General features: G+C 48.5%; 1 protein-coding gene across 2 annotated transcripts in view; it reads right to left on the minus strand.

Annotated features, from left to right (window-relative positions):
• The window catches only part of LOC135910806 (uncharacterized), a 39,641-nt gene that overhangs the window by 9,331 nt on the left and 6,295 nt on the right, over positions 1-24,015 (minus strand). The window contains exons 2-7 of one of the 2 annotated variants that reach the window (XR_010567138.2): positions 23,834-23,922; positions 22,509-22,740; positions 20,331-20,450; positions 19,341-19,429; positions 10,417-10,633; positions 660-728 (exon numbers count right to left, since the gene is read on the minus strand). Coding sequence is in view for 1 of the 2 variants with exons in the window: in XM_065442912.2 (XP_065298984.1) it covers positions 717-728; positions 10,417-10,633; positions 19,341-19,429; positions 20,331-20,450; positions 22,509-22,740; positions 23,834-23,922 (759 nt within the window). In the remaining variant the exon portion in view is untranslated. The remainder of the gene's footprint in view (positions 1-659; positions 729-10,416; positions 10,634-19,340; positions 19,430-20,330; positions 20,451-22,508; positions 22,741-23,833; positions 23,923-24,015) is intronic. The other variant, XM_065442912.2, reaches the window with a different exon arrangement.

Below are 24,015 nucleotides of genomic sequence, written 5' to 3' on the forward strand. Positions count from 1 at the left end.
CTAGCGCTCGCCCAGTCCACTGCCTTCTTTTTCTCATCCCTCTCTATCCCTTAGTTTCCTTGATAGCACTAAAAATGCCTGATGTAGACTATAACCAACTTCCGCAGATCGTTCTCTTAGCACTCGGGTAAATTTGCTTTAACTTATCTTTTTTGAGTTAGAAACTGGAATCTCGGGGAAAAGGCAGCGTATCTTTTCCAGTTTCTTTTTTCTTCTAATCGAAAACGCGGAAGACTAAATTATAAAGCGGGCGGCAGGAACCCGCAGTTCTTTTATGGCAAGCCTTTACGTATTCAACATGGATTACTCAGTACATGCACAAATGTCATACAGTGTCTCATTGGCGACTTTGCATCGTCGTGCAAAGCTCATTGGTAGCCACCGGAAGTGCCATACTGCTGTCGCTCAAGCATTCTCGGACCAAATTAAAATGTACCTGGATGCCAAAGATACTGGGGCTCATTTTTTTCATTTCTAAACTTTTCGAAAGATATATGTCTGAATTCTCATCTACTCCAAAAGACTGGTTTGTATATCCTTCGAGACAACTGTGCGTAACTGTCCGCGAGCGAATAACAATACTGCTTAACGTAAAAATATACACGACTGTGACTATAGATATGAAGATAGCATTGAGCATAAATAGAAATCAAACAAACTTGTGAAGGCAGATGTGGCTCTTACGGCAAGAAAGTGAGGTCGTTGCAGCCCAGCGTTTAGCCCTTTCCCTGAAACGAGAATGCAGAGGCAGTGTGTCACTTGAAATTGAGAGGCACAACAGCAACAAGAAGCAATCATAGCGATACATTCCATGCTTCAGTTTGAACATTCACTATCTTCGCCTAAATGCGTTTTCACTCCTCTGCAACAAGCGGTAGTTTCTAAGATTAAAAGAGCACTCGTCACTGACTATCCTTTCACGTAGAATGCCATAAAGGAAAACGATACGTGTGACAATGACATCTCTGAGATATGGTAACTACGCTCTAAACTTTTTATCGGTGACATTGCAACATTTCAGCTACGATTTCTTAATTGTTCCACGCTTATGTTAGGCACGCTGTTCTGTACGAAATCTTCAGGCTGCTCAAGTGCTAGCTTGCTGATAACGCAAAAAAAGGCAAGAAAAAGTTCATGCCACAGCTTTTATTTTTCTCTCTTGCTACACGTCTAATGATTGCTCATGTTTGTAAATCTAAATCTGCGAAATATGTGCATGATGAGGTTACACCCTGTCACAGCATTTGCATGCAGGTGCAAACGTTTCAGGTACTTTTTTCTTCTCTAAAAATCGATACAATTTAAAGGGAATGCAAAACTGATGGCGAGTGTCACCGAAAGGATTGCCATTAACCTAAAAAAAAGAGAAAGCTAGAACAGCTCGAGATTCGATGGAAATTGACGAAGACAAACCTGTAGGTAAGTGATAGGCACCAAAGTTGACAATCACCTAAGTATCCTTACGTCATTTGAATTAATGAGGAAGTGTCTAAGTTATCACCTTAAATTAAAGCTTCACCTTAATCCAGTTTAGTCCACCTTGCTCTTATTTGTACCAGCCTAGATGCACCTCAATTCACTTTAATTCATATTAAGCCACCTTAATCCAACTTTGGGAGTGGGCCAGGTCGCTCTTTTGGGTGTGAGCCACGGCGTCCGTCCGACACCGTGGCTGTTCACCGTGGCACTTCGCAGCGCGAGCCGTAGCAGGTACAGCTCCGGAAACGTGACGTCATCACTTGATCACATGGGTTTTGGTACCATCGGATGACAACACCGGACGCCGGACTTTCCGCTTCATGGGGTATATAACAAATTCGCATTAAACACGGCGTTCATGCACAGCAGGAGAAAGCTGTCCCGAATTTTTTTTAACAATTACTGCGCTACAGAAAGCTCACAAAACTGCTCATTAAGCTAACTTTTTTCCTTTGGCTACTCCGGCCACTTTCGATGGTTAGACGATCTTGCACAATCAACAGGGGCACATGCCCGGTCACATAAGTTGTCTACTACGCATTGTTAGATATGGAGCTGTTTCCTGCGATTACTTCGAGTTCCCCAAACCACTTCGAAACGCAGCACAGCTAATTGAGGAATGCAGAAGCAGGAAAGCACATTCCAGAGGAGCGGCCGAGCAAACAAGTTGAAGGCAACAAGTTCGTACGCCGCCGGGATTAGAAGGGGACCTCGGACAATGGAGCATGAGCAGCCCTCCCCTTCTCCTCGTTAGAAGAAGTGCATTGCCAGTCTGCGAGGCAAGACCGCAGAGAGCCGCCAGGTGTGACACCGCGACACGGGCGCCTACCATTGGCTGAAAATGGCGTCATCTGAGCGGACTCTATTATTGGTCAAACATGACGTGACTTACAGTGCTCGAAGGGTTTATAAGAAGCCTTCCAGAGAGACCATACATTCCCTGATTCCCTGATTCACCTCTCTCGAACTTCTTGCCGCGGGCCGCAGCGTCCGAGTTGCTGCTGGCCCATAATGACTGTACGACTGTTACTTGTCGCTCACCTCCCTGTACATAATGTAGAATAAATCCTCCCAAGTTTTGGTTTTCATCCGCGAAGTCCGTCCCTCAACCCCTACATCTGGTGGCAGCGGTGGGATCGCCTCCGAATGCATCAGCTGGTGGCAGCGCTACGGATAAACCTTCGTCGAGAGAGATCCTAAGGAACTGGGAAGAGCGAAGAAGAGAGAGCCTTCGTCGAAAGAGGTCCGAAGAAACTGGGAGTAGCGAAGAAGGAGCGAGCCTTCGACCCAGGGAGTCCGGAGGAACCGGGAACAGCGGACAAATGAACCGGATGGCAGGGTGCTGCAACCGTAAGTGAGCGCGTGGTTTTTTTCCTTTTGATTCGCCAGACTCAAATGTTGTGTGTTCATTTTGATAGTTCTGGGGATCGGGAGTTTATTGCATTGTGTGTTTGCACAAATTAATTAAGGAAAACAGTTTTAACCACCTGTCGGGGCAGCTGCCATGGATCTTAGAAGGTTGACGAGGTTAGACTTGTTGTTGGTGTGCGACGATTTGGGAGTTGAGGCGGACGAACGGATGGAAACGCCAGCTATCATAAAGGCGATTAACGATAGAGGCAATGATGATGAAAGCATTAGGCTTGCTTGGGAGGTGATACAGGAGCCACGGGAGCGTGTGCGTCGTGTACGTTTGCGGGAGCGTCGTGAACTTAAAAGTAAGAGTAGGCGTGAAAAACGCGAGAATGAACGGAAGCAGGAGCTTCAAGAACTTACTCTTAGGTGTCAGCGTCACGAACGTGAGAATGAACGCGAACGTGAGTATCAGGAACATAAGCTTGAGCGTGAGCAAAAGTATGAGAGAGAGAAGGCAGCACTGATCAAAGAGATACAGCATTGTGATCAGTTATTGGCACAGAGACAACGGCTGTCTGAGAATTCTGTAGGAAGTACAGAGCGAAAGAATGAGGAAGTGTCTAGCAGATTTTCGCCAAAAGCCGACGAGAAGAGTAGTGCCTGTGAGATTGGCTGCCGATTGATAAGTGAAGGGAAAAGGCTAGCTGCTAACGATGCCTTAGTGGCAACAGAGGCCGTTAAAGGCCGCAAGGAGAGCGACGAGGTGCTGTGCCAACAGATGACTGTGGAGACAGCTAGGCCAGCTGCGAACAAATTGGCACAGTTACCGCACGTGTGCGTCGCTGATAATGTTAGCGAAGTTGCTAGCGAAGAAAAGGGTACTGCTGACCCGACAGAAGCGAGCACCCATGTAGAGCCAGATCTGCGTGCAGAAGTGAGGTGCGAACTGGACGATGCAGTTGAGAGTAGTTCTCGGGATGGCGAGCTCCGTGGTCCACGAGAGAACAACTGCATTGTTCAGGGATCGGTGCGGCTCTCCGCCAGTCTAGATGGCCTAGATAGGGATGATTCCGTTATTAATCATTCGGACTGTGCGCGTGAGACAGCGATCGATACCGACGGGCTGTGTGCCGATGCACAGCGTGCGCTGGGCATTGTAGTAGAGGGCAGTTCGCAAGAGTGCGAGTTGTCTAACTCGAGTAAAGCCTGCTGCATTGTTCCAGAGTCGGTTGGGCTGTCCGCCAGTCAAGGCAGAGAGAGGGTTGATTTAAATGTAAATCACTCAGACTGTGCGGGTAAGAGACCGATCCGGGCCGACGAAATGTGTACCGGCCAGCACGAGGCACGAGGCGACATGAAAACGAGTGCAAGGAGAAAGCGCCGTAAAAAGAAGCGCGGTAAAGACCGAAAGACGGTAATTAATGTCGCGCCGCCAAAAATGGCGAGAAACCCAAAAGGGCAAGGCGCGAGGAAAGAGGTGCGGTCGTCACGGACGATGTTGACGCATCAAAAACGTTCGAGCCACCGGTCAAAAGGCGACCGCGAAGCATGTTCTGCACGGACGCGGACAAAAGGCACGGGGCAGGTAAACTCCTCGTCGTTCCGTAGTTCTTTTCAAAGCTCAGCGTGCAGTTCGAAGAAACGCAAGGTGGCAGGACGAGACCAGGTGGGGAGTAGCGATGTGGTCAATCGAGTTTGTGTTGAAAGCGGGGCGCGAGGACGCAAATTGGCAGGAGACCGTAACGTCTTGGGGGAGCTGATAGTGAGTCAGCCCTTTTGTGTTTCCTCGGCAGCCAGAGTAGTTTTCAAGCCGCTACCACCGCGAGGACGGCTCAGAGTATGAGTCAGACATAAGCGTTTGGAAAGGGAGGCCAGGAGCGCTTCCGTAGAAATGAAGTGTCTTGTTTTTTATTTTTGAGCATCGGAAAATTTCGCGATTTGAGACTAGGTTTTCTTTCAATATGTAAAGGTATGAGCTTTGTTTGTGCTTTCGTTTGAGAAGCTCCGTGATTTGAATGATGAGGTTTATGTAAACATGTAGTCTCGCGAGATGCTCATTAATAAGTAGGTAGGCTTTTTTTGTGTGTGTGAGTAACCTGAAGGTCAAGGTTATCGTCGAAAGGCCTATGGTAAAGCGCGTGTGTTATTTAACCTTCTTTCTTTTTAAGCGTTTTTGAATTTTCTAAGGTTAAGCGCGTAGATTTTCAGTGAGTGCATGATTTGCACGGAGAAGCGTTCTTAGTTCCATTAGCGCGTGTCCTGTGTGGACGGAAGGAAGCATACTTTATGACTGGGTTGCTAGTGTGTGTGGAGGGCAGCCATATTCTGACTTCTTTAGTGAGCGTGCGTGGAAAGAGTTAGTAGAAGACGCATCATTTTAAGGGTTCTGCGGAGTGTGTAAGTCCCGCGAGTTTATTTGTTTGTTTAAGTCACGTGTCCTAGAGGGAATAAAGGAAGAAACGTGAGTAAGCGTAATGAAGAGTTTGCCTATGACACAAGTATGCGTTCTGAATAGTGACCACAAGGCTAGCGCGCTTGTGATTACGTACTTGTGAGGTTGACCAGATTGTTCAGTGGCACCATTACGTGCGATAAGTACGCCACTGCGATAGATTGGAAACATGCTGTTCGTGTAGTTAGGCCACTTAAGTTATGTTCGGCTGTTTTCATTTGTTGTTTGCATCGTCAACGACATTTTGTTTTGCAACAACAGTGGTACTCTGGTCTTGTCGGCAATCGAGGGGAAATGGATAGCTGTTTGGAAGGGTGGTTGGAACTGCTTTGTCAAAATTGGGGAAATAAAAGATCAGGGTTCATTTTGACTCAGTAATAGCCTGGCGAGTCAGGGGTGAAGAGCCTGCGCTTACACGTGGGGCAGCGCTGTGTTGTTTTGTTTGTTTGACGTCTGTTCTCCAGGGCTAAGGATCCCGAAGTTTGTCAAACGAGGCTCGACCCCAGTACCCTGCAGCTTCTTTCAGCGTTCCTCATGGCCAGCGAATTGAGTTCACCGGCCATTCAGAACAACCGGGGCGAGGACGAGCTGTTAGATATGGAGCTGTTTCCTGCGATTACTTCGAGTTCCCCAAACCACTTCGAAACGCAGCACAGCTAATTGAGGAATGCAGAAGCAGGAAAGCACATTCCAGAGGAGCGGCCGAGCAAACAAGTTGAAGGCAACAAGTTCACGTGCCAACAAGTTCGTACGCCGCCGGGATTAGAAGGGGACCTCGGACAATGGAGCATGAGCAGCCCTCCCCTTCTCGTTAGAAGAAGTGCATTGCCAGTCTGCGAGGCAAGACCGCAGAGAGCCGCCAGGTGTGACACCGCGACACGGGCGCCTACCATTGGCTGAAAATGGCGTCATCTGAGCGGACTCTCCTATTGGTCAAACATGACGTGACTTACAGTGCTCGAAGGGCTTATAAGAAGCCTTCCAGAGAGACCATACATTCCCTGATTCCCTGATTCACCTCTCTCGAACTTCTTGCCGCGGGCCGCAGCGTCCGAGTTGCTGCTGGCCCGTAATGACTGTACGACTGTTACTTGTCGCTCACCTCCCTGTACATAATGTAGAATAAATCTTCCCAAGTTTTGGTTTTCATCCGCGAAGTCCGTCCCTCAACCCCTACAGCATTGAGCCGCAGGACATGGGCCGGCTGCTGTCTTTCCGAGCAATCAACAGGGGTCAGTGGATATGTGCCCGTATGGAGGACCTGCTGCTGGCCTAGTAGACAACTTGGGTTGCTATGTACGTGCACTGTATGTGCCTGAAAGAGAGCTCCAGTACTAAGTGGTCTTGATCCCTTACTCAGATACAATGCATCTAAGAAAGCTTTATTGCGGTGTTTTGGAGAGAACTGCTAAGGCTAATTTGAAAGAGTGGAATGATAAGAGATAAAGTTAGTCCTCGCGATGCCACTCAGTGACAAAGCGCTGAAGTCGCGTCCATAAGCGAAGAATCAGTAACTGTAACAAAGGCGCTGGAGAGAACGTCAGCGCGGGGCGAAGCTCCCGCAAACAGCGCAAGAGATTAAGCGAATTACCGAAGGTCTAAAGGCGAAAAATTGGTTATCTGTTTTTGTTGCTGAAAGCCGGGGCACATAGGGATTAGCTGTTGAAAGCTTTGAGCTGTTTCACTTGACATGACTGAGCGTGAAGCAGTCAAAGGTCTCGATTGTGTTCATACAGAAGGAGTCGAATTCCAGAAAACACTTATTGCGCGGTCGAGATTTGTTCCAACAGCGCTAGTGAGGTTTGTGAGGCGTTGGACACATTCTTCGTGCCCCATCCCTTGAGCGACTTCCGGGAAGGAAACCCTGAAACTGAGGCTTCCGTACAACACCCACCACTTGAGAATTTGAGGAATACTGTCGGTGAAGGCTTCGCCAGAAACATCGCAAGTCTGACGACTGTACAGAGAAGAAATGGGCAAAAAGGTCGGAGAGAGTTTTGAAGGTCAGGGCTTGTTGGCATCCGCTGACACGGTGGCAAAGGGGACTCTAGAGGGTTCCTGGCATGTCGAGACTGGTTCTACCAAACCAAATGAGCTCAGGTAAAAGCTGGAAACCTCTCTCCTACCTGTGCGTTGGAACGACTTTCTGGAATCACGGGAAGGTGACCAGGAAATCGCGGCGACCGAAGAAAACTCGGGAGTACCTCGACGTGAGTAGTATTTCGGGTGAGGGCTTGGATAGCAACAGCAAGGGCAACGCGTGCCATCAACACATGCAAGAACCTATCTCAAATAGTTTGAGCACCGAATCGTGTTTTCACGAGGAGGAGGATCAGACGTCCGCCGAGACTAAGTCAATGGGCATTCCAGAGACCGTTCATTGAGGAGACGAGGTTGGTCCAAAAAGTCATGGTGAGGTTAATGAGGAGCTGAAGATCATTCTCGTATCTCGATAAGTGAACGACTCAAAGGCATTTGTGGATGGACAGACAGATAATGTGGCATCAGAACAAAGGGAAGAACCGAAAGAGCAAGTAGGGCTCATCAATGCCAGAGAACATGAAACGAGCAGTCACGCGAAAAGACACGTAGGTTTGCATCAGCAGGGCACTGCGCATCACCGCGATGGAGGGCCCTACGAAAATGTTGCACTTCGCGGGGACAAGCATGTATGAACCATAGTTGTCCCAAGGCCACAGTAGTAGGACGCTGCGTGAGATGGAGGACGAAATGAGAGGGATCTTTATTACAGCAAAGTTTCTGGCTTGCCTTTCACAGAGCTGAAGGAAAGCGGACAGGGCCGGCGTGGAATGTAACAGTAGATATGACGCTCCTGTTGGCCCTGGGGAGCTCGAAAGCACACCGGAATGCGACCCCGTCGGGCGCGATTCAAGAGAACCCGCAATTAGAAAAGGTGCAGTCAGTTTGGGTCAGTTCGCATACGTGAACGTAGAACCCCATAAGCGATTTTATTTTGCAAGGGCGCCTGAATAGGCATTTCGATACTGCTACATCTTTGGTTAGCAGCGCGACCAAATTAATAAAAATGACAGGGAAGAGCGCTGACTTAAGATGTACTAACCAAAGATGCACTGTTTATTTTTATTTCTTACCATTTAAGACTTCGCCGGTGACTTCTTTTTTATGAGTTCTAGCTGGACTGAGTGGGATGCTCTAAGTGTATGAGCCGCATAGAATGTGTGTCAGTTTTGCGACAATGGCTTGGATTCGCGATGAGTTATGTAAATAACTTTCACAAAACAAGACTGTGGCACGAGACCATTGTTTAATTTGCAAATGCTTAAGGTTTAGCGGAAGGGGTTATACTGTCGTTGGTGCATCGTTAGATAAGCATTTAGAGCAAAGGCTTGCAGCGCAAAAGCGAAGATTGTTGGCCAAACGCTAAAGTTTGGTGCTGAAAATCTCCTTCACATGCTGTTAGAGGAAACATGCATTTTGAAATGTTGCTAGCGCTACGAGTTATTTGCTTGACGCGTTGTTTGTTACAGTAGATAAGCGTCTGGGAAAAGAAAACCAGGTCTTCATTGTGAGGTACAGGGAAGGACGCTATCAAGTTACATCAAGCGAATAACCTCAGTCGCAGTTCCCTTGTGTTGCTTACAATGCTGTTTTATTTCGGTTCGCTTTAGTGTATTTATTTGGGTTTCGTTCATGACTCCAACCTTTTGTTTCAACTCTCCAACTGCACTCTTATTTGCCGAAGGGCAGTGACTTTTCTGAAACTAGAAACAAAACTTTGGGCACTAGGTTGGTTGGAATACGCACTGAAGTCTGGTTCTTTCGTTTGTTAATCTTGGGAATCCCGAAGGAGGGATGCAGGTATCTTTATTAGAAAATATTATTTGAAGCAGATATAGACTTGGCGGTTCTCATGGTTAGTTGACTGCTCTCTGTTTGTTGTGCCGTAGGCGTTGCCTCGTTTATGGCCAGAAGATTCCACCTAGCCAGCCTTGGACCAAACGGCAAAACAAGGCAGGGGCATGGAGTCTACCGGTCTCTTCGAGGTGTGTGAATGCTGCAACCCCTTCGAGACCTTCCCTGGCGGTGGACGGGCTGTTATGATCGGCTTGGGATTCAACGTCGCAAGTTCGAGCAACATTCTAGATTGCTTCTCTTGTCGATCCAAACGCCCTCTTCTACGAGAAAACGTCACCCCTATGCCTCCTTCCACGTCCTGAGCTGACCCGGGTGAGAAAGCAAGCCACGAAGGGGAGGAAGCCATAGACGACAGCGACAAGACTACAGCGAACACTTGGCACATCCATGACTGCACCAACAGCTTCTTCCTGAGGTGACTCCAAAACGACCTTTCCTTGGGAGGCCCCTCCGCTTCCCTTGACAATGGACCTCACTGCCGATTGTCTCGGATATACGCAAGAGATTATTTAAAGCCCTTCTGGCTCCCGCGTTAACAAGAACCACTCAGTAGTCTGATCAAGTCAGCAACTTAAACAAATGATGTAAATACACCTTTTTCTCGTTTTCATCATCACGATGCCCGGCTTCGTCATCTTCTGCTGATTACTACAGTAAACATCCCACCACGCTCAGTCCAGATCGTATCACCGGACAAAAACGGCGGCAGACAGAAGAGAATTCACGTCACGCACGTTGCTTTCTTCCGTCTCTCGACGTTCTTGTGCTGCTTTTAGATCCCAAAACTACATCCATCATGGCGCCAGCAGGGCCACGGCGTTCGAAGCATGCGCTTTGAATGGTGGTAAAATAGGTGTATCCTAGACATAGATCATAACGAGGTGCCCGGGTTGCGGAACTCCAACAGGGTGCGGGGCATAAGAACGCGAGCAGAACAGCGCACAATTATTCCTGCGATGGCACGATGGGTGTGAGGTACGAGGTCGTCGAAGAATCGTCGTGTCGCGGACGCTGCCATGAAGCGGTCAGCCATGACGGCTACTGTTTGTATCGTCTTGTCAGTGTTAGCTTATAATGTTCCACGTGCAAGAAAATCTAGCCAAACCACACGCTGTGTTTGAAACAGAACGCTTGAGAATTCTTTAACAGTGAATTCGCCACGTTTCGTTATAGGCGGTCCCTAAGCAACTCAACCGTTGGCCTGGAACCCCCTTCCCGACCTCGGTACTCACGATATGCAGGTTGATGATCTGGATGTCGCCGTCGACGATCATGACGGGCGTGACCAGCCGGCGCATGGAGTTGGCAATCATCTTGCGGTTCAGGCTGAGGAAGGCGCAGCTCGAGTGCGAGGATACCTGCAGCTCCTCGTGCGTGGAACGGTGCAGCTCGTCCTTGTGCTCCTCCAGGTCGATGTTGAACGTGATCTCGCCAAAATTCAGCATCAGCCTGCGAAGAAGCCCCGCGACCGATAAGAGCTTTCCCCCCTCTTTCTCTTGTCCGACGTCACAGCAAGCACGGCCGCACTTTCAGCAAGCCAACCAGATTATATATATATATATATATATATATATATATATATATATATATATAGAGAGTCCGCTGGAATGCGATAGCGGACACTTGTAGGTTGAGCATGGACGTACGAAAAACAATACACACATGTCTTTCACGTAACCTATCTGCCCTTCCACTTTCTTTCGCTTCTTATCCCTCTTAACACTTCTCCCCGTGCCGGGTAGCCAACCGGAACTACCTCTGGTTTACCTCCTTGCCTTTCTATGCATTTCTCTCTCTCTCTCTTTCTCTCTGTTTCACTCAAGGATCTTAAAAATATCGTTAGCCGCAGCTGAATGAAACAAACTATATATGGTTGGCCATCAATGTGACGCTCCTTAGAGTATGTTTTTGTTCCGCTTAATTAATTAAGTAAGTAAGATGAAATATACAAAATATTTGATATTCACTTCAGGGCCAGGTGCATTTCGTTGCGTTGTATAGGGGATTCAAAAATGACGGATTCAATTTTTTTGCGTGGTATCGCAACGGAATCGATTATTGTGATTTGCTGCTTGACACTTTTCAGACTCCCTAGTCGACTCGCCTTGGGAAGACGACGGTATTAAAAGCGGATACTTTTCGAGAGCGAGCACAAAGGGTCCTGATGTGAACTCTGACGTTTAACTTGCTCCTGTATAGAGTGGACATCCGTAACTGGAGCCGTGTAACTAAGCCAACATACCCTTTTTCCATCATTCCTACTACTTGTATTGGTCGATGGGCTTGGTGGATTCCTTGCCCGAACACCACACTAACCCGCAACAAGCTGCTATTCTTACTGGTTCACCATTGTGTGCTCTTACCTTACCGCGTCTTGTGATAAACCCACGCTGTAACTAGTTCACCTGCTAATCCCTGCCCATCTGCAGCGTGTTCATTTCATTTGGGCACCCGGTCAGAAAAGTTTGTTTTTAAATGAAACTGCTGATCCACTGGCAAGGGCGTCACTTATCAACTCTGTCCTTCGTATTGTACCAGTGGCAGCCTGGATAACGGCGGCGTGATCTCGGATGCGTTCAATTATGAGATCCTTATCAGACTCAGTCCTGAGTGCTTCGTCAGATTATAAGCATCTGGTATTTCCACGGCATTACAATTGCTGCAACAGAATGATAATTGAGGTCTGCCTCACAAAATTATGTTGCCGTATTCCCTCCCGGAACATCTTACAAAATCCACTTTTGGTGCCCAACCCTCTTCGCTCGTTTTGTAATGAGGAAGAAACAATTCATCACTTCCTTCTATCTTGTCACCTCTTTACTGCGGCAACAAAAATAATATTGGAACTTCCGCTTCGAAGACTTGGCTTGGGCTTAACCTGTCATTCTTTCGTTTGAGCTTTCCACTTTGGGATTCAACCACAGGGATATTTGCTTCGCTGTCCAAATTTTTTTGTATGGACTGCAGCTGAATGCCCTGTTAAAATTCTATCTTTTCTCCTTCTTTTGTGTATACTTAAATTATTGATAAATAATTCGATCTGCTCTGACACTTTAATTTTATTACACAGTTTTACGTTCAACAGTGCTAAACTAGAAGTAAACTGCTATGCTAGCAGGACCTTCGTCATTTCAGACAGTGGTCTTCCTCCCCACCATTCTGTCTTTTGTAATGCGCATCGCTTGCCAACGTGATGGCCTTGTTTACAACCACTGCCGTCCTCAGACGCCGCCAGCCCACATTGTTGTCGTTCGCTCTCCTCGTGCTTCTTCATGGTGTTGCAGGAATACTTGTTTTTAACTCACATTCGTATGTGCGTTTTGGCTTTGCTCTGTGGCGAGTATATTGGCACTATCCAGACTGTGGACGCTGACGTTACTGTGTATTAAGGCGTAAGCCTTTAGTGGCTCATGAGTGTCCGTGCACAGTCCGTGGTGGATGCAGGAAAGCGGTGATCAAATCACGTGAACCACGGCGGCGTCCGTTCGCAGAACAGTTCAGCCAACAGCAACAGAAGCAGTCATTGATAGGCTTTCTCCTATCGCAGGTTAGCTCAGCAAAGTTCACATGGATGTTTTCTCTATTTCATAAGGCCTTGCTAATGCCAACGCAACTACACTGCCACCCCTCCCCCCCCCCCCCCCCATGTGCAATCTGACCTGATATCACCGGATGTGTTTCGTCCCTCTATTGCCTATGATGTCCTCGATCTGACACAATCTGAGCCGCTCCTTGCCCTTTTAAATGACTTTAATGTCTCATTTGACTTCATAACGCGTCATTAAGCCACACAAGTATCGTATCTCAACAAATCAATACGGGACATCATGCACCATTATGCCAGCGTCCGTACCGCGTGTCATCGTATCATCACCGAGCAAGTTTAGGACATGCTTCCATGTGGTGTCATCAGAATCAACGGCGAAGGATGGTGCAGGCTGATCGCGGTCGAGGCAATCTTTTTGAACGCCTTGGCGGTATCGGACGTGAATGAGCGAGCCAACTGACGATGCTCGTCAGCATGTTGGAGAACTTCTGAAAGCGGTGGGAATTCAGAGGTGTCCGGGTGATACGTAGGTATGGAGTCGAGGACTTAGTATGGTTCACGTGCATACAGAAGAGAAAATGGTAAGAAACCTTTGGTAGCCTGAGTGGCGGTATTATACGCGTACGTGACAAAAAAGGAGCACGTCGTCCCAGTTAGAATGGATGATGCAACGTACATTGTGGGCGTGTCACCAAGAGAGCGCTTGGACCGTTCCGTTAGACCGTAGTCTGTGGATAATACTTCGTAGTTGGCCAGTGAACGGTGCAGCACGCTGCAAGTACCTCATTAATAATAAAACGGCGTAGGATAAATGCGGCGACTTCGCGAGCCGCAGCCGAAAGAAGTTTTGATGCATCTTGTCAAGGGGTCTACTGCAGCAATCTGCAAGCGATACCGACGACAAGCAAGATCCAGCGATTTCAGGCCACATTACATGGAAGAGACCCATAGAGATTGGTGCCAACCCGGCAAAGAGGGCGTAAAGCACACGGTAAAGGTTTCAGTAATGTGATTCCTTGACGAAGGCCGGACCACGTCCGAGACGTAAGAAATAAAGCATCGTTTTTTTCGTACGTGCATCGTCAACCTACAAGTGCCTGTTCAACTACCGGATCCTGGCATACTATCACCTTATATATATGTATATAGAAAGAGAGAGAGAATGTCATACTGCCTGAACTGTACTGGAGGAGAGTAGTAAAAGAAAAAAACAAGAGAGGCAGGAACGCTTTAAGCGCTTGTCGGGGCATCAAAAATTAGCTGTTTATATCAGCTATCGGAAGATATCTGATGCCTAAGGTTCCTCCAACCAATCACACAACTCCTGAACGGCTCAGTTTCACAGATGACATGTCTAATAGGCTGTTCTGCTGTCACAGTTTGCCTGCTCACGTTCTCAGCCCCTCCAGCACTCGCGACACTTTGTACTATGCGACGAAGTGGTCGCAGCCTCCAGCTAGTGTTCGAATAGCTGAACCTGTGAAGAAAGGATCAACGGCCAAGGTGTACTCAGTGAAATGGGTACCAATACTACGTTTAATTGTAAACTGCTAATTTCCAATCGTTGATATGTGACGCTAAGCCAAGAGAAATTGGAAATTCATATCAGATCAGGTGGATCGTATGGATGCAATGTTAGATATGACGCCGTTTCCTGAGGCTACTTCGAGTTCCCCAAACCACATCGAATCGCAGCACAGCTAACTGAGGAATGCAGAAGCAGGAAAGCACATTCCAGAGGAGTGCCCAGGCAAACAAGTTGAAGGCCACAAGACAAGTGCAAACAAGTTTGCAGCCAACAAGGTCGTACGCCGCCGGGATTAGAAGGGGTCCTCGGACAATAGAGCCCAATCGTCCCCCTTCGCCTTTGAAGAAGGCATTTGCCACCACTGAGGAGCCGAGCCACCGGGAGCAGGTGGGCCCTTGTACAAGGGAGCATGAGCGCCCCCCCCCCCTCCTTCTCCACCTTAGAAGAAGTGGATTGCAATTCTGCGAGGCAAGAGCGCAGGGGGATCAAGTGATCAAGCAAGGGGGCCCAAGCGGCGACTCTCTTCGCCGGGTATGACACAATCGCACGGGCGCCTACCATTGGCTGAAAGTGGCGTCATCTGAGCGGACTCTCCCATTGGTCGAACATGACGCGACTTCCAGTGCTCGAAGGGTTTATAAGAAGCGTTCCAGAGAGACCAGAGGATATTCCCTGTTTCCCTGATTCACCCCTCTCGAACTTCTTGCCGCGGGCCGCAGCGTCCGAGTTGCTGCCGGCCCGTAATGACTGTACGACTGCCATTGACGTCTCACCTCTCTGTATATAATGTAGAATAAATACTTCCAAGTTTTGGTTTTTCATCCCGAAGTCCCGTCCCACAACCCCTACATCTGGTTGGCAGCGGTGAGATCGCCTCCGAATGCATCAGCTGGTGGCAGCGCTACGGATAAACCTTCGTCGAGAGAGATCCTAAGGAACCAGGAAGAGCGAAGAAGAGAGAGCCTCCCTCGAAAGAGGTCCGAAGAAACTGGGAGTAGCGAAGAAGGAGCGAGCCTTCGACCCAGGGAGTCCGGAGGAACCGGGAACAGCGGACGAATGAACCGGATGGCAGGGTGCTGCAACCGTAAGTGAGCGCGTGGTTTTTTTCCTTATGATTCGCCAGACTCAAATGTTGTGTGTTCATTTTCATAGTTCTGGGAATCGGGAGTTTGTTGCATTGTGTGTTTGCACAAATTAATTAAGGAAAACAGTTTTAACCACCTGTCGAGGCAGCTGCCATGGATCTTAGAAGGTTGACGAGGTTAGACTTGTTGTTGGTGTGCGACGATTTGGGAGTTGAGGCGGACGAACGGATGAAAACGCCAGCTATCATAAAGGCGATTAACGATAGTGGCAATGATGACAAAAGCATTGAGCTTGCTTGGGAGGTGATACAGGAGCCACGGGAGCGTGAGCGTCGTGTACGTGTGCGAGAGCGTCGTGAACTTAGGAGTAAGCGCAAGCGTGAAGAACGCGAGAATGAACGGAAGCATGAGCTTCAAGAACTTACTCTTAGGTATGAGCGTCACGAATGTGAGAATCAACGCGAACGTGAGCGTGAGCAAAAGTATAAGAGAGAGAAGGCAACACTGATCAAATAGATACAGTATTGTGATCAGTTATTGGCACAGAGCCAACGGCTGTCAGAGAATTCTGTAGGAAGTACAGAGCGAAAGAATGAGGAAGTGTCTAGATTTTCGCCAAAAGCCGACGAAAAGAGTAGTGCCTGTGAGATTGGCTGCAGATTCATAAGTGAAGGGAAAAGGCTAGCTGCTAACGATGCCTTAGTGGCAACAGAGGCCGTTAAAGGCCGCAAGGAGAGCGACGAGGTGCTGTGCCAACAGATGGCTGTAGAGACAGCTAGGCCAGCTGCGAACAAATTGGCACAGTTACCGCGTGTGTGCGTCGCTGGTAATGTTAGCGAGGTGGCTAGCGAAGAAAAGAGTACTTCTGACCCGACAGAAGCGAGCACCCATGTAGAGCCAGATTTGCGTGCAGAAGTGAAGTGCGAGCTGAGCGATGCAGTTGAGGGTAATTCTCAGGATTGCGAGCTGTGTAGCTCAAGAGAATACAACTGCATTGTTCAGGGATCGGTGCGGCTCTCCGCCAGTCTAGATAGCCTAGATAGAGATGATTCCGTTGTTAATCATTCGGACTGTGTGCGTGAGACAGCGATCGATACCGACGGGCTGTGTGCCGATGCACAGCGTGAGCTGGGCAATGTAGTAGAGGGCAGTTCGCAAGAGTGCGAGTTGTCTAACTCGAGTAAAGCCTGCTGCATTGTGCCAGAGTCGGTTGAGCTGTCCGCCAGTCGAGGCAGAGAGAGTGTTGATTTAAGTGAGAATCACTCAGACTGTGCGGGTAAGAGACCGATCCGGGCCGACGAAATGTGTACCGGCCAGCACGAGGCACGAGAAGGCGACATGAAAACGAGTGCAAGGAGAAAGCGCCGTAAAAAGAAGCGCGGTAAAGACCGAAAGACGGTAACTATTGTAGCGCCGCCAAAGATGGCGAGAAACCCAAAAGGGCAGGGCGCGAGGAAGAAGGTGCGGTCGTCACGGACGATGTTGACGCATCAAAAACGTTCGAGCCACCGGTCAAAAGGGGACCGCGAAGCATGTTCTGCACGGACGCGGACAAAGGGCACGAGGCAGTTAAACTCCTCGTCGTTCCGTAGTTCTTTTCATAGCTCAGCGTGCAGTTCGAAGAAACGCAAGGTGGCAGGACGAGACCAGGTGGGGAGTAGCGACGCGGTCAATCGAGTTTGTGAGGAACGCGGGGCGCCAGGACGCAAATTGGCAGGAGACCGTAACGTATTGGGGGAGCTGATAGTGAGTCAGCCCTTTTGTAGTTCCTCGGCAGCCAGAGCAGTTTTCAAGCCGCGACCACCTCGGGGACGGCTCAGAGTATGAGTCAGACATAAGCGTTTGGAAAAGGAGGCCAGGAGCGCTTCCGTAGAAAGGAAGTGTGTTATTTTGTTTTATTTTTGAACATCGGAAAGTTTTCGCGAAATGACACTAGGATTTCTTTCAATGTGTAAGGTTTGAGCTTTGTTTGTCTTTTCGTTTGAGAAGCTCAAGATTTGAAAGATGCGTTTTAAGTAAACATGTAGTCTCGCGAGATGCTCATTATAAGTAGAGAGTTTTGTGTGTGTGTGAGTAACCTGAACGTCAAGGTTATCGTCGAAAGGCCTATGGTAACGCGCGTGTGTTTTATTTAACCTTCTTTCTTTTTAAGTGTTTTTGAATTTTCTAAGGTTAAGCGCGTAGATTTTCAGTGAGTGCATGATTTGCACTGAGAAGCGTTCTTAGTTCCATTGTGTGGACGGAAGGAAGCAGATTTATGACTGGGTTGCGCGTGTGTGTTGAGGGCGGCCGTATTCTGACTTCTCTGATAAGTATGCGTGGAACGAGTTATTAAAAGACGCATTATTTTAAGGGTTCTGCGGAGTGTGTAAGTCCCGCAAGTTTAATTGTTCGTTTATGTCACGTGTCCTGTAGGACTTTCAGGGAAGAAACGTGAGTAAGCGTAAATGAAAAGTTTGCCTACAACGCAAGTACGCGTTTTGTTTAGTGACCACAAGGCTAGTGCGCTTGTGATTACGCACTTGTGAGCTTGAACAGATTGTTCAGTGGCACCAATACGTGCGATAAGTACGCCACTACGATAGATTGGAAACATGCTGTTCGTGTAGTTAGGCCACTTAAGTAATGTTCGGCTGTTTTCATTTGTTGTTTGCATCGTCAACGACCCTTTTGTTTTGCAACAACAATAGTAGTCTGGTCTTGTCGGCAATCGAGGAGAAATGCATAGCTGTTTGGAAGGGTGGTTGGAACTGTTTTGTCAAAATTGAGGAAATAAAAGATCCGGGTTCATTTTGACTCAGTAATAGCCTGGCGAGTCAGGGGTGAAGAGCCTGCGCTTACACGTGGGGCAGCGCTGTGTTGTTTTGTTTGTTTGACGTATGTTCTCCAGGGCCCAGGATCCCGAAGTTCGTCAAACGAGGCTCGACACCAATACCCTGCAGGTTCTTTCAGCGTTCCTCATGGCCGGCGAATTGAGTTCACCGGCCATTCAGAACAACCGGGTCGAGGACGAGCTGTTAGATATGGCGCCGTTTCCTGAGGCTACTTCGAGTTCCCCAAACCACATCGAATCGCAGCACAGCTAATTGAGGAATGCAGAAGCAGGAAAGCACATTCCAGAGGAGCGCCCAGGCAAACAAGTTGAAGGCCACAAGACAAGTGCAAACAAGTTTGCAGCCAACAAGGTCGTACGCCGCCGGGATTAGAAGGGGTCCTCGGACAATAGAGCCCAATCGTTCCCCTTCGCCTTTGAAGAAGGCATTTGCCACCACTGCGGAGCCGAGCCACCGGGAGCAGGTGGGCCCTTGTACAATGGAGCATGAGCGCCCCCCCTCCTTCTCCACCTTAGAAGAAGTGGATTGCAATTCTGCGAGGCAAGAGCGCAGGGGGATCAAGTGATCAAGCAAGGGGGCCCAAGCGGCGACTCTCTTCGCCGGGTATGACATCATCGCACGGGCGCCTACCATTGGCTGAAAGTGGCGTCATCTGAGCGGACTCTCCCATTGGTCGAACATGACGCGACTTCCAGTGCTCGAAGGGTTTATAAGAAGCGTTCCAGAGAGACCAGAGGATATTCCCTGTTTCCCTGATTCACCCCTCTCGAACTTCTTGCCGCGGGCCGCAGCGTCCGAGTTGCTGCCGGTCCGTAATGACTGTACGACTGTCATTGACGTCTCATCTCTCTGTAAATAATGTAAAATAAACACTCCCAAGTTTTGTCTTCATCCCGAAGTCCGTCCCTCAACCCCTACAGCAATAGTATTAATGCTGTGTTTGTCACTGGATCTTTTTGAATAATCTGCAGCTCCGAAAATAATAATTTTACGTTTCTTATTAAACGCACAGCTTTGCGAGTTCCCCGTGAACATTAATCTGAGCTCACGAACATTTTACTACGCAAGTTTCAACGCGCAGCCGTAAGGTATACCATCGGCAGGCAGGAATTTTTCAACCGCACGGGTACTTCCACAATATATACCTCCGCGCGAAACTCACTTCTTGCCAGGCGATTTCACGTGGAACCGGATGGTGTAGGTGTCGTTGTACGCCACTGCCCCGTTCAGGTTAACCGTGAGTGGCATTGTCTAGGTGAGAAAAAAGAAAGAAGACCGGAAATGTATTGTTAAGCAATTGAACATACTTGCCTTCAACTTTTCGCGTCGATTCACATATCATCTATCACAAAGATTTCAGTTTAGGCCCAAGAGGTCAGCCTTTCCGAGAATACGGCCTATGGAATGGCTCTATCCAATATTATATTAGTCCTCCCGCGATTAGCACCAGCTCCGAAATATGCATCGATTAGCCTTGTTCGGAATGCGCTGTCACTTTTTTCGATCGGCTGTACGTCACGCCTGCCTTTAACCTAGACCACATACATATCGCTCGTGGCATGAACGCCTTGATTACACAGCAATAATTGCGGTAATGAGACCCCCCCCCCCTCCTTTCCTTCCATTACACGCCCTACAATTCACTTATTCGCATAGATGGTTTGCTGCTAAAAGGCTCAATGCGGTACTTTGATTTTTTTGTATGGTCTTTAAAAAGTGTGCAATGCTTTTACTTCTTTATTAATTAATTAATTTCTCGAGCACTCCAATGTACAACGTGATTTGTTTCTTTCCTCCTTTTCAAAAAGAGCGTCTAGCGTTCGCAGAGCATCTTACGCCAGCTGAGCTATCAGCTCAGGGTGCTCCCTTCCTTAATATCTCTGTCATCCTTGCACCCCTTCTCCTACTTCTCCACACTGCTGATTGATGTTCATGTGTCAACGGGACTCTAGGGATGGTTGCGGTGCGATCAGCAAACATTTCTTATGTTGTCCCAATGTCTAAATGAAGCACCGCCTTCTACTTAATTACACTTGATATTTCCTGCCCTGACAAGGGTGTTTCACCGCTTACATTTGGAATACCCACAAGGGCGCTGAAAGTATTTGAAAATATATACAATAATTGCTTGCTGGAATGCGAGAGCTCTCACCTTGAACTCGCATGGAATGACCAGTTCGGGGATGAAGACGGTGCCGTACAGCGTGAACTCGTTGGCGATGCCGCCTTCGTCCATGTCGTGCCTATTGTACTCGCGGCCGTTGACGTACGTCTGTCGGGGGAAAAAATGGGAAACGCCTCCTCCTGAAGAAAATGCAGGTGTACTTGTCGCAAAGTCCTGCCCCCCTGCCCCCTCCCGCCCTGTTCCCCCAAAAAAGGAAAGAATAACATTATGCGCTTGACCTCCGAGGGGCCCTAGGTCAGCAGTAATGAGCGTGCCATGGTCACGCATCACAGGCACGAACAGTTCAAGTCGCCACATGTGGCGACGAAGAAACCATTATGAAAATACGCTTAGGTGGGCGCTTTAAATGACCCACCTTAATTGCTTTACTTGAATTGCTGTATCCTAAATACTTTTGTGAGTATTTGGGGGCCAGGAAGATGCGCGGTAAAAGACCGAATAGACTGATTGGTTCCTGCACCAGACATGGTACATCGGCCACACGTTACAAAGAACCTCCCGCAGAGGTGTGGTGGGATTCGCATGTACGCGCCTCAACACTGCGGATGCTGTGCAATGAACACAAAGGCTGGCGAAGGAAAGCAACCATAGGACGATGCGGTCCGCTTGAGCAGGTATACTTGTTCCCTTTCAGGGGCAGTACTGGCCCCTCCGTTCTTGAAATGTTACTGACAACAGGCGTTGATGCAGACTTCCATGCCTCATAGCTAGATAGAGAAACAGCTTATGGGAGAGGGTACACGGAGTGAACGGGCAAAGCTCATTGCGCTTGAGCTCTCCCATGCGCGGTTACTCCATTTGTATAGCTATAACACGTACGAACCAACCTAAGTTAGCAATGTATCCCCCACAGTTTATCAAAATACGCAAACAATGAAGAAAAATTATCAACTCAAGCACTCCCTACAAATGGTTAACCAGCGAAGCCGAAACGTGCGGCCCCAGTGTTTATCACTGGGTGAATCCCGATGCTTCATTACAGCCTTTCGCAATAATTATTTACGTCTTTGTGTGTTTTTTTAATGAGGTTACGCACACGTTCGGCTGCGACGGAGAGAACGACGTCAGTGACGGTATGCCTGCAGTCCGCCGTTGTCGCTTCCGTTAGATGTCTCGACTTTGTTCGGTGGCGTGGTTAGCAGCACCCGCCCGGCATTGCCGCTTGCTATTCGAAATTGCTATTCGAAATTGCTTCAAAACTAAATTTGTCCGTCAAGTAAGACAATGAATGGATCATACCCCCTTAAGCAATGGCTCATACCCACGTAAACGCGGCCTCCCATTACGACGACAGAAGAGAAGTGAAATTCTACGCTGGAGATCAGGGTGGGGGGATCCCTTGTTCCGTTACAAAGACATCCTCCGTCATTATGCGCACATTCGTCGCACCCACGGCGCACCACCGCCGTCCTTCTAGCGAGAGGAAGCAGTGGCATTACGCCAGTTACAGACCGCAACATTTCCACATCTTGCCTCTCTCAATAAATTCTACCCACACTGTTATGCAGACCATTGTCCGGGCTGTGGGAGCTCGCCCCCAATCCTCCACCTCACGATTTAGTGCACTGCAAACCTCTTTCCTCCCTTGCCAACTCTTTTTTACCCTCTACACAACGAAGAGCTGCGGGACGACGAACTCCGCGAAGGACCTCCCAAGGTCCTTCGAGCTATGATACAAAGGGCTCGAAATATCGCCGGAGTCATCTTAAGGTTCCTGGACTGAGGGTTCCTTCTATGACGAGCGGCAGTGGAGCCAGCTAGGAAAGAAGATGACGACGCTCGAGCCATTCCTGATGGTGATAGTTTTAGTGAACTCCGACAAACTGGTCCGCATAAACTGCTTCGCTGTAACAGTTATTGCGACATTTTTAAACGTGAGCAGGCCGATAAAAGGAAACAGTCCGAAGAACAGCAAATGTGATTAAAAGTTTGTAAAGGTTACCACGCGAAGTCCTCAGTGCACAGTAAGGTAGTGGGCGTAATGTTGCCAAAGAATATAACGTCCCTCATTTGTTTTCGGGATAGAAATTATCGGGTAATCATTCTGACTATTACTGGGAGCGCTCCGAATTACCTGCACTCCTCACACTCCGCCTCCAGGAATGTTACCACAGCCGTCTAAACGTAGCAAGCGTGATCACTCACCACGAGCTGCTTCTCCTTGTCGTCGTAGTGCAGCTGCATGAAGTGCTCGCTGTGCGGCTTGAAGACGGGGGCTACCGAGCCAACGTCCGAGTTGTGCCATTCGTACTTGTCCTCCTTGCCATCCACCAGGTCCTGAAAATTTACGCGCACCTTGTGTTGGCCCGTGCTCACGATCTCGGTGGAGTTCCACACGTGGCGCGTATCCGCCGAATGCGTGAACTCCCAGTTCACCCTGCAACAAACACGCCTCGCTTAGTCCGGCTTCAACCATACAATCCTGGAAAAACAAAAGCTCGTAAGAAAGGTGCCAACTCTTTCGTTTGCTAACACTTTCTGCCAATATGGACGCGTCCTGACTTAACCGCACTACGAATCATCTGCCCTGCTGGGCGACACGGTCTGTGTCGCTTCTTCCTCTCAATCTGAATTCGAAGATAAGCTACCTCAGTTTGCTCTGATCCACACCGCTGAGTTTAAGGCCGCGCCTATTTATTTTGGTCCCACTGCTCCATCACGATAGATCATACAACCATCAAAACGGGACTGTCGACATTGCACCACGTTTGTATCGCGGCCGGTTCCCGGAGTCTGTGTAGAAAGCATGAGTCGGCCGGTCCTGACGCAGTGCGCTACGAGTATATATGTGTCCTCGCAAGGGCTTTAACGCAATATCACTATAGGGATAAAGCTTTGCTTTCGTCGTCGTAGGGGGTATGTCCTCGGAAGAGCAACTGGCGAGGTGAGAGCGACGCAGAGGGTAAGGATGAGCAGAAGCGGATTGGGCACGACGTAAAGGGGCACATGAAGGGGAGAAGTTACCGCTTGTGCAATGTTTTCCACCACTATGCGATGTAGGGTGGATGCTTGAAATAAAGTGATAGTTGTGGTTTGCATAGCCACGCGCACGTGTGGGTGGCTGTATATCGATAGATAGGACGAATGTGTAGCTATTTCTACAGCGATAGCTGCGCGTTATGGTATATAGCGACAGCCGTCATTTTGCTGTTGTGTTTTCGTTGACTTTAGGTGACGTTCTAGATTTGGAGGCAGCAACGAGTAAACAGCAGCAATAGATTGTACTGCGATAACAACTCACCGATTACCATTAGGTGGGAGAAGTCCCGCGGATGTGGATAAATAAACGCGCAATGATAGGACCTCATAACGCTACCGCATTGCAGTCACTCAGTGAACAATGACGACCTGTGAGTTTCTTTCCCTTTGACCTCATCCTTTTCCTTTGTTTCCTTTTTCTTCTTCTTTCTTTTTTGCTTCCGGACTGATTCCCTCATACATGCCCGGATACTTCATACAGCCCAGCTCACCTCTTAAAGTCGACGGGCATCACCATCTGCATGTAGATATCTCCGATTTCCCGGATGGACTTGGGGAGCTTGATGTAAACCGGAGTGAGCTGAATGCAAAAGGAAGTGAAGAAAAAATGATATTAGCGTATGTTTGCCTTGCCCGTATATTTTCTACAACCACACGTGCAAACGGTCACATG

This window comes from Dermacentor albipictus, chromosome 5 (assembly GCF_038994185.2).
Source record: "Dermacentor albipictus isolate Rhodes 1998 colony chromosome 5, USDA_Dalb.pri_finalv2, whole genome shotgun sequence".
Classification (NCBI taxonomy): domain Eukaryota; kingdom Metazoa; phylum Arthropoda; class Arachnida; order Ixodida; family Ixodidae; genus Dermacentor; species Dermacentor albipictus.